The sequence below is a fragment of the Microtus ochrogaster genome, chromosome X (genome assembly GCF_000317375.1).
Source record: "Microtus ochrogaster isolate Prairie Vole_2 chromosome X, MicOch1.0, whole genome shotgun sequence".
NCBI lineage: Eukaryota > Metazoa > Chordata > Mammalia > Rodentia > Cricetidae > Microtus > Microtus ochrogaster.
The window spans coordinates 44,674,626-44,688,000 of record NC_022026.1 but is presented as its reverse complement, the minus strand read 5'-3'; the positions used below and the strand labels follow the sequence as shown (position 1 = coordinate 44,688,000).

At 38.0% G+C, this 13,375-nt stretch overlaps 1 protein-coding gene across 1 annotated transcript; it reads right to left on the bottom strand.

The window, feature by feature from the left end:
* Positions 1 to 3,750: 3,750 nt before the first annotated feature.
* Positions 3,751 to 4,255, bottom strand: LOC101990261 (60S ribosomal protein L26-like). Its single transcript, XM_005358750.2, has one exon. It carries the CDS (start codon positions 4,225 to 4,227, stop codon positions 3,790 to 3,792), a length of 438 nt encoding a protein of 145 aa, XP_005358807.1. The 5' UTR covers positions 4,228 to 4,255; the 3' UTR covers positions 3,751 to 3,789.
* Between the last annotated feature and the right edge of the window lie 9,120 nt (positions 4,256 to 13,375).

Below are 13,375 nucleotides of genomic sequence, written 5' to 3'. Positions count from 1 at the left end.
GATTCAGTCATATGTCATTCAGAAACAATAAAATGGAGAAAAGCATTTTCGGATTTAGTCACTATTGCAATAATACACATTTGTGAAGGGCATTTCTTCTTCCAGTGAGTACTTGCCCTGTTTTCTCCCCGCAAATCTTATGAAGCCTAGTGAAGTTAGAAATACTGTCTCTTCGTTGGCTGAAGTTTGGTAATTTTCCACTGGCCAGGAGCATGCTCTGGGAGATGTTTACTTCTTGTGTGCTATTATTTTTGCCTTGACTTTGTAGGTCAGTGGACAGTCAACTTAGCCTAAGAATGACTGAGTTTCTTCTACTGTTGACGTCATTGTTTTGAACAAACAAGTCTCAGACTAAAGCTAAGGGATGTTAGATAATTGAGCTGCTGAAAAGGCACAAGGATGGGAGAAGGGAATTATACATCCGTTCCAATGGACAGCGGGTCAATTTCTTCATATATTATGGTCTTGAACTAAACATTTTAAAAGTTATCAGCATAATTACATATAGAGTTCAGTAGAATTTGACCCAAAGGTGAAAGCAGCAGTGTGGACAAACACAATATGAAGACAGAGATACTCAGCCTCGTTATCCCATTTTAAGCACCAGTCAGATGTTAACAAGTCCAAGTGTAAATTCAGTGGTTTTAAGCAAAGTTTATGTGAAGAAACCTAGGCAGTTGTTTTCATAACTTGCATATACAGTCTGTTGTTTACTACAAACAAAGAAATAAAACTTTTATTTACATAAAAAGAAATACTGTCTCTTTTATAAGTGAGGAGATATAAGTTAGACCAAAGTTAGCTAGGTTAATTGTAAAACACAAACATTTCATGCTTCCTTGACATCTTAAGGAAAAATGATCATAGTAAGGCAAATTCTACCACCATACCATAATCATCACTTTGATAAGGATATCATATTGATTCTTAGATACATTACCTCCACAAAAATTACACCAAAATACATTTACTAGTTTTTAGGTAGGATAGTAGGAAATGAGGCAAAATCGAGACTACCAACAATCATTCTTCTGGTTTCCATCTATATTTCACAAGCAAGGGAAAAATCATGTGCAAAAGTCTACTAAAACATGGGGAGATAACATAACAACTCTCTATATAAGCCTTTTAGAAGAAAACATCCCAGTGCCTTAAAAAGTAACAAAACTGTTAGTTGGTAATTATTTTTAAAAGCATGTAGCAAGCAATGCAATAGGGAGAGTTTGGGACTCAGATTTGAGACTGGCACTTAGTAGTTGGGATGCTTAATTGAGATAATAAAATCTTTATGAAGCTGCTATATTATAAGTAAAAAATTATGTCTTTTGCATAATGTACTTACATTCAATAGTTATTATAGTTGTTGTTTGTGGTTTTATTAAATGGCTGTCCAGTTGCCTGCATTAGAAAATCTTCAGATAAATGCCTTCTTGTTCCTAGACTAGAAAATGTCAGCCTTGAAATTTGTTCTTTCTTTGTACTCACTGGCAACCAATGCTTTCAAAATTAATGTACTGAAGAATTACTTGTTTAACGCTCATAAAACCACTTCTTCGGCTATTTACTTGAAAATGAATTTCATGGGGAGGAAAGCATCAAGCAGGAGGGCAGGAAAATTTCTCCTAACTGTGATATCAAGGCAGGTTATAAGTATTGAAGCAGCAGCAGGTACTTCAGATGAAGAAGTACATGCCATTCAAATAATGACGAAAGTCATCTGAAGCAGAACGGTGAAGACAAGTCCAATTTGTTAAATGCTCTTAAGATGTAGCGATATGAGTAACACTTCAAACGTGCTCAGCCTCTGTCTTCACACATGAAAGGAGTTTTATTTCAGTAACCATGGTTACCTTTTTAGCTCTACTAAAATATTCGTTAAGTGAAAGAGACCAATGCAGAATAAACTTAAACCCTGTTGAGATATATAACGCAGGCACCGGTCAAATAATAAAATTCCTTATTGCTTTGAAACTTTAGATTTGTTTGGACAGTGATGTAGTTATTTTTTATAAAATGTATTTTTCTCATGTCAGGATAGTACCTTGACCTGGTCCATGGTAATAGCTTAGAAACTAAAATGGCAACTTCTCGTAGAAAATATATACTGACTGGCAGTGAAATTATGAGAGTGACTGAGGGATAGGGATGTGAGAGCAAAATAACCATTAAGTGTTCATAGCACATAAGTCTTAAGAAGTTATACAAACCACAATCTTACAAAATTATACTTCAGAATAAAAAAATCAAAAGCAAGTACCACCACTCCCTAGAAAAAAATAACAAGGGAGCCCAAAGAGTTAAACTGTGTCACTGTGTGGTTAATGAATCACTCAATGTTAAGACTGTGCAACTAATTAATAAGGGGTCCCAGGAGGCTGGCTATGGGATCTAAATCTATTACTGGCTTTTCTATGGTTCAATATTATACAGTGGCATTTGTCTGCTCTACTTTATATGTAGATGGGAGTACAATACTTATGGACTCAATAGATGATTCTGATAACCTTTATTAGATGTCACCCTCTTCATCAACCCCATAGAGAAAAGCTGGTCCTGGGGGATTCATGTGTCAAAAGACATGTTTGGGGAGAGGAGAAAATCTTGGATGAGTGAAGTCCCAAGTGCTGTTGTGTTATGTGCTGTTGATATGGACGTGAATATGTCAATGACACTATAGCTCAGAAGGAGGGCAAAAGTCTTTCCTGGGGGACGGAGTGAGAGAGTTGACAGTGTGTACAGAGAATGTCTACCAGAACTCTCTCTGCCTTGATACTAGTGGCCTGGAGACTGCTCCCTTCAGAGGCTGTCCTATGGAGATTATCCAACCTTGTTTTCTTGCCTCCACTATATGCCATAAACCCTACATTCTTTCTATCTGTACATAACAACCCTGTCTTCCAGTTCAACTGTATGTAATAAACACTCCATGCTTCTAGTGTTGTGGGAGCTGCGGGCCACGTTCCTGCCACCCCAGCTCCTGGTCGCCTGGCTAGCTTATGCCCCGAAATAGCAACACACAAATTGTATTCTTTTAAACACTGCCTGGCCCGTTAGTTTCAACCTTTTAACCCATCTCTAATAATCTATGTAGCACCACTAGGTGAGCTTACCGGGAAAGATTCAGCATGTCTGACCTGGCAGCTTGCTTCATCGTGTCTGGCCCAGAGAGGGGAAGCATAGTGTCTGTCTGAGGCGTCTTTCCTCACTTCCTCTTCCTCCCAGCATTCTGTTCTGTTTACTCCACCCACCTATGTTCTAACCTATGAGGGCCAAGCAGTTTCTTTATTATAATTAACCAATGACCTTCCTCCATCATTCTAGAGTTGTATGATTTCTTCACTAGCGGTCCCAGTCCACCTTACTCCATCTTTTCTGTGTTTGTCAATCTGTCTTTCCTTCATTCCTTCATTCATATCCCAGTCAGGTGCTAGATGCAGCCAGTAAACCTTTTGCCACTACTTCCCAAGACAGGGTTCCCTCCCACTCTTTTAGAAGAGAATTTTAGCTGAAAAATCTCACTAATGTTCATTGGGAAATCAATTTAATACTCTCTACAATGTCTATTTTTCCTTTTAAAATTATTCTGTTTAGGGTACCCTGCCCTCTCTTCGGAATGGAGGGGGAGGGGGGAAGATGAGTGGGGGAATAGGAGGGATATGGGAGGAGGGGGGGAAGTGGAAATTTTGAATGGTATTATTTATAAAGCAATAAAAATTAAAAACTTATCCTGTTGAAGATGATTTTTTTTTTTACTCAAGCAGTCTTTAATGAAAACTGTATGAGACGCCCCTACTCCTGCATCTTCTCAATCGTTTCTTCCTTGTATTTGCCCTTCTCCTTTCCTACTTGTAGAGACTTGGCTTTCCTTTCCAGGATCTTCTTTCGGTCTTTGTCCAGCTTTAGCCTGGTGATCACCACCTTGCTGGGGTGGATGCCCACGTGGACAGTTGTGCCATTAGCCTTTTCCCGCTGCACCCGTTCAATGTAGATGACGTATTTCTTCCTATATACTTGGACCACTTTGCCAATCTGCTGGCCTTTGTAGTGTCCCCGGACAACCTGAACTTCGTCATCCTTTCGAATGGGCATTGAGCGAACATTGTACTTCTGTCTCAGCTCTTTGGAAAGGGGGGAAGACATGATCTTCCTCCGAATGTGAGAAGGTGCATTGAAATGCCGTTTGCGGTTCTTGCTCCGGTCAGAAGTCACAAACGGATTGAACTTCATTTTGGCGGCTGCGATCCAGCGATGGCCGCAAGAGCGATTTTTATTTTTTAATCATGTGTATACATGTATGTCTCTGTGGTTTATGTGGGCATGCGTGCACGTGTACAAGGAGACAAGAAGTGGTTGCCAGATAACCATGGAGTTTGATGGCGGGTGCAAGCCCTTCAGTGACAGTGCTGAGAAATGCATGCAGGTCCTCTGCAAGAGCAGCACGCACCCTCAATCTTTGAGCCATTGTTTAAGAACTACTGACTGAAAGAATTTACATAGTAAAAAGGCAAAGAATACAAGACTGTTGTGGAATATTAGTTCAAGATGTGCTGTGAAATATTTGCTTAATGATGCAAAGATGTTTTGTATTCTTGTATGATACATTGTTTTAACTCTGTAAGGCTGTGTTACTTTGCCAGCCTAAAACACCTAATTGGTCTAACAAAGAGCTGAATGGCCAATAGCTAGGCAGGAAAGGGATAGGCATGGCTGCCAGGCAGAGAGAATAAATAGGAGGAGAGATGTGGGCTTTATAGAAGAGGGAGGAGTGAAAAAAGGAGAAAGAGAGGACACCAATGGCCAGACATCTAACGACACAGTCAGCCACGGAGTAAGAAGGGAAGAAAGATATATAAAAATAAAGGTAAAAAGCCCAGAGGCAAAACGTAGTTAAAGAGAAATGGAATAATTTCAAGTTAGAAAAGTTGGCTCAAGACAAAGCAAGCTGAGGCTAGGCATTCATAAATGAGAATAAGTCTCCAAGTATTCATTTGGAAGCTGGGTGGTGGGCCTCCAAGGAGGAAAAATGAACAAACAAAAAATAAAAACCAACTCCATGAAACAGTTTATGAAGAAAAAAATAATCCTTCACTTCATAACTCATAACCATCCAGTGTTACTCTTCAGTGGAATTTTTGTTTTTATTTTAGCTCTTTTAGTGAGGACATTTAGAGGTAAGAATATGTACAGCCTGGAATGTCTATGACCATTTTGCTAACAAGGGAAAAGTATGCTTGAGAGGAATGCTTATAGTCTTGGAAAGGGGTGGTTCTTATGGAAAGGCAAAGAAATGGAAGCAGAGTCCTACTTCAGTCACACCTAAAAGCCCTTTATCTCTACCACAAACTCACCAGATCATTGCTTTCTTTCATTTCAAAGAAGTTTAAAAGTTTACAAACCAAAGTCTCAAAAGAAAATTCTTCTCCTCTAAGCCCTGAGTTTAGAATACCAGTTCTCCTTCCATTAGTATTAAAACTTCCTTAAGCTCCATTCAACTGGCAATCTCCCACTCTAATTTTTTCATTTTCCTTTTTAAAATTGTTTTATTGAGCTATATATTTTTCTCTGCTCCCCTTCCTTCATCTCACTTCCCCTAATACCCTCCCCCAAGGTCCCTATGCTCTCAATTTACTCAGGAAATCTTGTCTTTTTCGACTTTCCGTGAAGATTAGATCCACGTATGTCTTTCTTAGTGTCTTTTTTGTTGTCCAGGTTTTCTGGAAATGTGAACTGTAGGCTGGTTTTTCTTTGCTTTATGTCTAAAAGTCACTTATGAGTGAGTACATATGATATTTGTTTTTCTGGGTCTTGGTTACCTCACGCAATATGATGTTTTCTAGATCCATCCATTTGCCCACAAATTTCAAGATGTCATTAATTTTCTGCTGTGTAGTACTCCATTGTGTAAATACATCACATTTTCCGTATCCATTCTTCGGTCGAGGGGTATTTAGATTGTTTTCAGGTTCTGACTATGACACATATCCTTGTGGTATGATTGAGCATCCTTTGGGTATATACCCAAAAGTGGTATTGCTTGGTCTTGAGGTAGGTTGTCAGATTGATGCCCATTTTTCTTTCCTATATCCTCACCCCAATTTTACAAATAAATACTCAATAATTTCCATTTCCTCACTTCTTCTCACACTTCACAATGTAATTTGACTCCTCTCCAAGGACCAAAATTGCTTAGCCCATGATAGGTGCTCATTTCCACATTCATAAGTCCATTGAACAGTCTTCAGAATTCTGACGTTTTCCACTACCTTCAAAACTATTGTTCTATCTTTGATGTATGTATCCTCTGCATCTATGCAAATTCTAATATACACATTTATTTATGCAGAGAAGGAGTGCACATGCCATGGTGCAAATGTGGTTGTCAGAGGAGAACTTGTGGGAATCAGTTCTCTCCCTGTATTGTGGAAATAAGCAAATGTGCTTAAAACTGATTCTCTCTTCTGTCCTCCAGATGCATTTATTGTCTCGTGGGCATTTAAAACTAGTTTGTAGCTAAGGTTGAACAGGTTATATGAAATTTTAAAATAGGAGTTTCGTTCAGTATTTATTGATTTAATAGTTGTCCCCACAATGTCCCCAAATGTTAAAGACAGAAATCTAACTCTCTCACCACCCTACCTTCCATCCACTCCTGCCTTAGGAGAGAGGGGGTGATGGAAATTGTAGACCAGTACAAGGACTTCAGAATCCAAAATTTAAAAAATGGAAAATATTCAGGCATTGTTTTATAGGTTTGAATGTGAATCCCACTGGAGGGAGAAAATGAAAGCAACTATGAGAGCCTAACAGGTTGAAACTTTCTACACATCAGAAAGGGCAAAACCCATATATCGACATATATTTAAATATTAGATGTGCACTCTTCTTAATGGTCCTTTACTGCAAAATATTTTTCCAGGAAATGGTGGACTAATGATTTCCAGTAAGACACAACCAAATCTTAAGACAAATAGTGACATTTTATACCTTGCAGTATTAAACTGTATATCTCTTTTTCTAATTAGGAACAAGTTATTACTTTCCAGCTTTGCCCTTTGATAGCAGAACTAATTTAAAGCTCTGGTTTCTTAGCAACTAGAGCTGACCCACACATTTCATGGGCATAGTAGATATGCACTTCTGAAAGATTTGAAGTTACCATCTAAGCATACCAGAACATGTTTTGAGAATGCACTTAAATAGCATATGTTCTAATGGAGATATGAATTTTATTTCAGTACTCATAGACTTCATGGCAATAAAAATCTAGTCAAAATCTATAGATTGTTCCCCCATATCTAGCTGCAATAATATCTCAATAGGTGCAATAGAAGGCATTGCTTGATTTAATCTGCATTCTAATTTATTCTTCTTTGCCATTCACAATAAAATTTTAGTGAATTGTAATTCGTTAAGTGTTCTATTCTTTTAGGCACTATATTGGTTGATATATGATACTCCTTTATTCAGGATTCAAATCTTAAATTTATTAACTCAAATGCCCTTTTCCAATGAATATCTTGTCACATACAAGGTTATAAATTAGAATAATAGAGCATTATCAAAAAATGGCCCAGGTAATGGATGGAGGTGGGCGGTCCTTGGACTTCCCACAGGGCAGGGAACCCTGATGGCTCTTCAAGCTGATGAGGGAGAGGGACTTAATCGGGGGAGGGGGAGGGAAATGGGAGGCGGTGGCGGGGAGGAGGCAGAAATCCTCAATAAATAAATAAATTTAAAAAAAATGGCCCAGGTAAGATGTTGGGAGAAAATTAGCTTTACCAAAGTGGTTTTGTTTTAGTTTTGTTTTTTTCCCTTTTCCAGGCCAGGAATACAAATTCATGTAATTGCTTTCAACATACATCAGTGAGAGGAAGGTCAAAAGTTCTCAAGTTTGATTTTTTGTGTTTACTCCGTAGGCTCCAACACTTAGTCAGTGGCTTTCAAAATGATTGAATTTAAATTCTTTATATTCTTCCAAATAATAAATGTTATAAGTGCTTGGTCAGTAGTTTAAGAAAATTAATCGAAATATCTTATAGGCAATGTAGGAAAATCATAAAGAATGAGAGAGAAAAGTCAAGCAATTTTCAAATAGGCTTGCGGACATAATTCAAATCTGAGAAAGAAATTCATTAGCAAATACAGTTCCTCCCATATGTTAAGAGGCTTCTAGGACCTAATTTCTAGCCTTGGGCTATTTTTATCACTTAACTTTCCCTTCATTTGGGGCTAGGGCATTTCCTAATCATACTCCATATTGATAACCAACTAAATAAAAGAAGCGAAATCTGCTACTTTTGTTGTTCTCTTTAAGCTCACCTGGGTTAAAAATAGACATCTGTAACAGAGGCCCAGTGTAATGGCTCATCTTCATAGCCAACCTGAGAGGATTTAGAGCCACCTAGGGGAAAAAAACCCAATACATGTGTCTGTGAAGGTATTTCCAAAGAGGTTTAACTGAAGAGGAAGACCCTACCCTCAATATGTATGCACTATTCTATGGTCTATGGTCTCAGACTGAATAAAAAAGGAGAAAGTGAGCAGAGCATTCTTCCCTGTTTCCTGACTCTGGACTGTGGACACAATGCAACCAGCTACCTCACTCTTCTGTCAGCATACCTTCCCTGCTGTACCCCGAAATTATGAGCCTAAACAAACTCTTCCTTTCTTATGTTGCTTTCCAGGCGCTCCCCTACCAGAGCAAGAATGTACGTACTCTGTGGGTAAGTACCCATTTCTGGTATAAGTAATTTATATTTCTGAAATACCACTAAGATCTATTTCATTAATATATCATCTTGTAATTGTTTGCGCAATCATAATGCATAAGTGTATAACAGATTATTGAAAACCAGCACTGTGTCCTCCTGTTTCGTGATGGTATAATGATGAAGTCCCTAGAAGTCCCTCACCTGACTTTTCCTTATGATAATCCTAAACACCCCATGCCTAAACAGAGTATCCTGATTTTCATACTGAATAGAAATTACTTCATTGGCCTATTTTTGAAGTGTCTATCAATCAGATCATTTACTATATAGCCTAACATATTTAGCTCAGCCTTTCATTAGTATTTACTATTTATCCGGGTTATTGTGGGGAAGTCTAATTCATCCATTGCCTAGGTGAATGGTATGCTATCCTGTCTATCTCCATTGGTACAATACTGCAACTACTGAATTGTTCCTGTTGAGAGTGCGGATTACATATCAGCACATGTTTCTGTGGAGGGAAACGCACAGGGATAGAATTATTGTCTCAGAGGCTATACACATTTGAAGCTTTATTCTCAAATATTATTCAAATTTACTTTATTTGTAAATTTCCACTAATGGTGCAGGAGAATACTCATTGCTGTGCCTGCTTATTACAACTTGGCAATTATATGTACATATAATAAATTGTCATTCTGATATATCTAAATAGAAAAATAGATAATCGTGTGTTTTACTGTTTATGCTTATTTATTTAGAGTTCTGGGAATAGAACCCATAGACTTGTACATGTTAGGCAAGTACTTTTCCACTTAGCCACATTTCCAGTCCAGATGTTTTAATATTCTTTTTTTTTAATATTCTAATCAATGTGCAGCACTACCCTATTGTACTTAGTAATTAGCAAAAGGTATATATATTTAATATTTTACTAAATATATATATATATATAGATGTTGATATTTTTCACCAGTGTATTCTAACTAGAAGCTAGAGGAATGAATAAGGAATAGCTACATTTTATCTATATGTACCCTGTGGTCTCAATTTCCTTAGTGACTCAGTGATTGGCTTACCCATAAAACTGAAAAAGATTAAAGTAATTCACTAGAATCTACTTAATTTTAAACATACCTGTAATTTTAATTTCTATGATGTTCTCCTTTGAACATTTTCTTTTCTTTTTCATTACTTTTAATGAAATTACTTAGCAACCATTTATTACTTGGAAGTCTCTGCCAATCAGTTCATCTTATCTCTTCCAAGTACAAGGACAAGCTAAATTATATTTTTCTCTGAAACCACGTGTAACATTTAAATTAAAAAGGGCAGCACACTAAATTGAGTAACACATTAGAATTCATTCTACTTATTAAACCCCTTTTTAAAAATAACACTAATATTACTTCTTGCATCTTATTCCTTACATGTAGATAATCTGTGTCATGTTAAAGTGCTAAAAACTTGAACTTTGATTACCCAAAGTATTTTATGTCTCATAAAATATTGAATAACTATACTCTCATTAAAAATCTAGACGAGAGAGACTAGTGTTGTAGTCTTTTAGTGGAGCAAGGCCCCAGAATCAATTTCTAACACCGTCAAAAGGTCTATTCTGGCATAAATACTTCCATAGTCTTTGGTAATTGACTTTACAAAGGCCATTTTGATGTACCTTCAGCTATCCTTTGTCTTTACAGTCATGCTTTGGACTTTTCTTCTTGGGAATTCTATCAGAAGAGGGAGCATTTATCTGCACCATCAGTCCTCTAGAGGACTTACTTTAATATGCAGCCCTGTCTCCTGTGGCTACATATGAACTTGCAAAACGATAATCATGTAAATGAAAACATAACTCAAATTTCAATAAGTTACATATTTCTGATAATTTTTTTGGGCTAAATCTTTTAGGACTGAATTAAAATATTAAGATTTCGCTATATAAAACAATTTCTGGCAACTATCTGTAAAGATAAAAGACGCCTATTAAGAGTATTTCTTCTGCTTCTCTCTGGAGGGTGTCTGTTTACTTTAGAAAACACTAAACTTGGCACCAAGGGTTACAGCTTAAAACTACAGGGGAAACAACTTAGGGACTTAAGAAGCACCTTCTTTAGTGATGATGATCTTCATTCCCCTCTCAGCAGTTTCGCCAAGTGTAAATGTTGGGTACTTTGATGTACATCATTAGTCTTCCAGCAGTACAGGATCCTTTCATCACAGATGATCTTTGAAACTCAAAAAGGTTCACCATATTCAATGCAAATGCCTGTAGGACTAACATCTGAAGGACTTCAGTCACTTTTGCTAACTTACCACTGTAGCTCAAAGGTATCCGAAATTTCATTTCTTGTTCTTTTCAGTGGATAAACTTTGCAATGGCTTGAAATATTATGTCTTCATACAAATTTAGTACGACAAAAAGGGAATTGAGACTTGTGGAGAAGTATAGAATATGATGGGATTTGTTCATCAACTATACAGAATTAGATGCTCGAAGTATGATCTACATTTCTACTTGGAGTGGGAACATGTCTAAAGGGAGAGGAGGGAAAGAGGGAGAGCAAGAGGGCAGGAAAGAGTGAGTGTATGTACTGGGGCAATATTTCATAAGACCCAGGCCATCTCATCAAAGAAGCTGCCTCTTGCAGCAGATGGTAACAAATTCAAAAATCTAGAGCCAGACATTGCAGCACACAATGCCTGTCTGCACTCTATGTGCTTCCATACAGTTTGCGAGCTTCAGGCAAGGGGCTGGAGATTGAAACATACAAAGACACACACAGAGAGACAAACACGGACCTCTAGTCACTGGTAAGAAGCCCTCTATTCAATAACGCCACAGAGGCTTATGTACCCAACAGTCAGGTGGACCAGCAGGTAAAAACCTTATCTTCTGATCCTCAAGACCAAGGCAACAAGTGCCTGTGAAGCAGAGCTGCTAAACAACTTTGACACAGCTTTCAGTAACTCAAATCAGAAGGAAAGTAAAGATCTCTAGCAGAGAAGAGCAGCTGGAGGCCAGGACTCCAAATGGTCCCAACATCTTCCCCCTAGGAAGACCCTCCTGTCTTAGGTCATCCCAGAAGAGTAAACCCTTACCCTTATCCGTGTTAGGCTGGCCATCTTCTGTAGAAGTTGCCCATCTATGGAGGAGTTTGTGCAGTATTTGCAACCAAACCTGGGGTATGTCTGAGTTGCTGGCCAACAGGCTCAGAAGGACTTGCTAAGTGACCATATGCTGAATTTTCATGGATTGATCTTACATAGAATTCAGAGATGAATTCCCATGGCAACGTGTTAAGATTGCCAGCAAGAGGGTCCCCCAATCACCACTGGACCCAGCCTCCGATTTGGGCTATGGTATTCTACCAACCCTTTGGCTAAAACAGTGGGCACACAGGTATCGACTATCTGGTGTGCTAATTGTAACATTCCAAGGTTTATTCAAGTAACCATTGAGTTGTTTTACTGCATAAGAGGCATTAGCAATATATATTAACAGATGTGACACAAATGGAGTAAGTGTAAACAAGACATTTGTTGTACAAGCCATAAGTCCACTGGCTCCTACAATAGGGCAGTCTGTTGATTTAAATTCAAAAGTTCAAATTTAATGTGGACATTCATGGAATTCTGAGTCTGGAGAGCATTGTTGACTTGTCTCGCCAGTCCGACACCAACAATGTTTGTGCCCATCGCCAGTCCTGCAACCATGGCTGTAGCAGCAGACACCGCGATGACAGCAACCACTGCAGCTGTCTCTCCAAAATCTTGTTTCTCTCGATACAGGGTCATCTCAGCCTGCTTAGCCTTTTTGGTAATTGGCAGTGGTATGATGGCTGGTACCCAAACCAACAAGGCAGCATTGGAGTGGTCATCCCAACAGTCGCTCAGGCCACAGTTTCTGAAAAAACAACCAAGACCATCTTTTCCCCCATAGGTGCTATTCCATACTCCAAAAAGAAAAAGAACTAAAATATAAGCGCACAGGATTTAATAGTACATAAATTAATTGACTCATCAGGAAACATTTGTAATGCTAGAATACAGACTGTTATTTCAGCAGCTTTAGCAGAGACATTGTCAACAGGTGTTTGGAATACTAGACCTGACAAACTACCACAGCGTTTCCTTTTGGGGAACCATCTGTAAAAACTGTTCAAGCTCCCACAAGAGGCCTAGGTTTTACTATCCATGGAAAAATAACAGGATGATTTTTAAAGAAACTTCTATCCATGGAAAAATAACAGGATGATTTTTAAAGAAACTTAACAATGAATGTTGGGGATAATGACTATCAATCATTGCATCAGTTGATAATAGAGTCCAATCATCATTATATTGCTTTAAATGTAACAATTGATCTTTATCATAGGGAAGTACAATTTTGTCTGAAAATTTGCCAAAGGTTTGCATACTCATTTTCCTTGCTTTCTAAAGCAATTGCAGAACTAACTCATAATATGGCATAACATGAGAAGGAGAAACAGGCCTATGTACCCACATAATGGGTCCAGATTGCCAAAAAAACTCTAGTTGGTGCAAAATGAGATGTTATCACTAATAATTGTATAGGCTTATTATTAATCTACCCTTTGTAAATGCTCCTGTTCTATACTGTGCATAAGCAATTTTAGAGCTCCTTCAGCAAATCCTAC

What these genes read in the sequence shown, in the direction of transcription:
- LOC101990261 (XM_005358750.2), bottom strand. Translation starts at nt 4,227, where the DNA reads ATGAAGTTCAATCCGTTTGTGACTTCTGACCGGAGCAAGAACCGCAAA.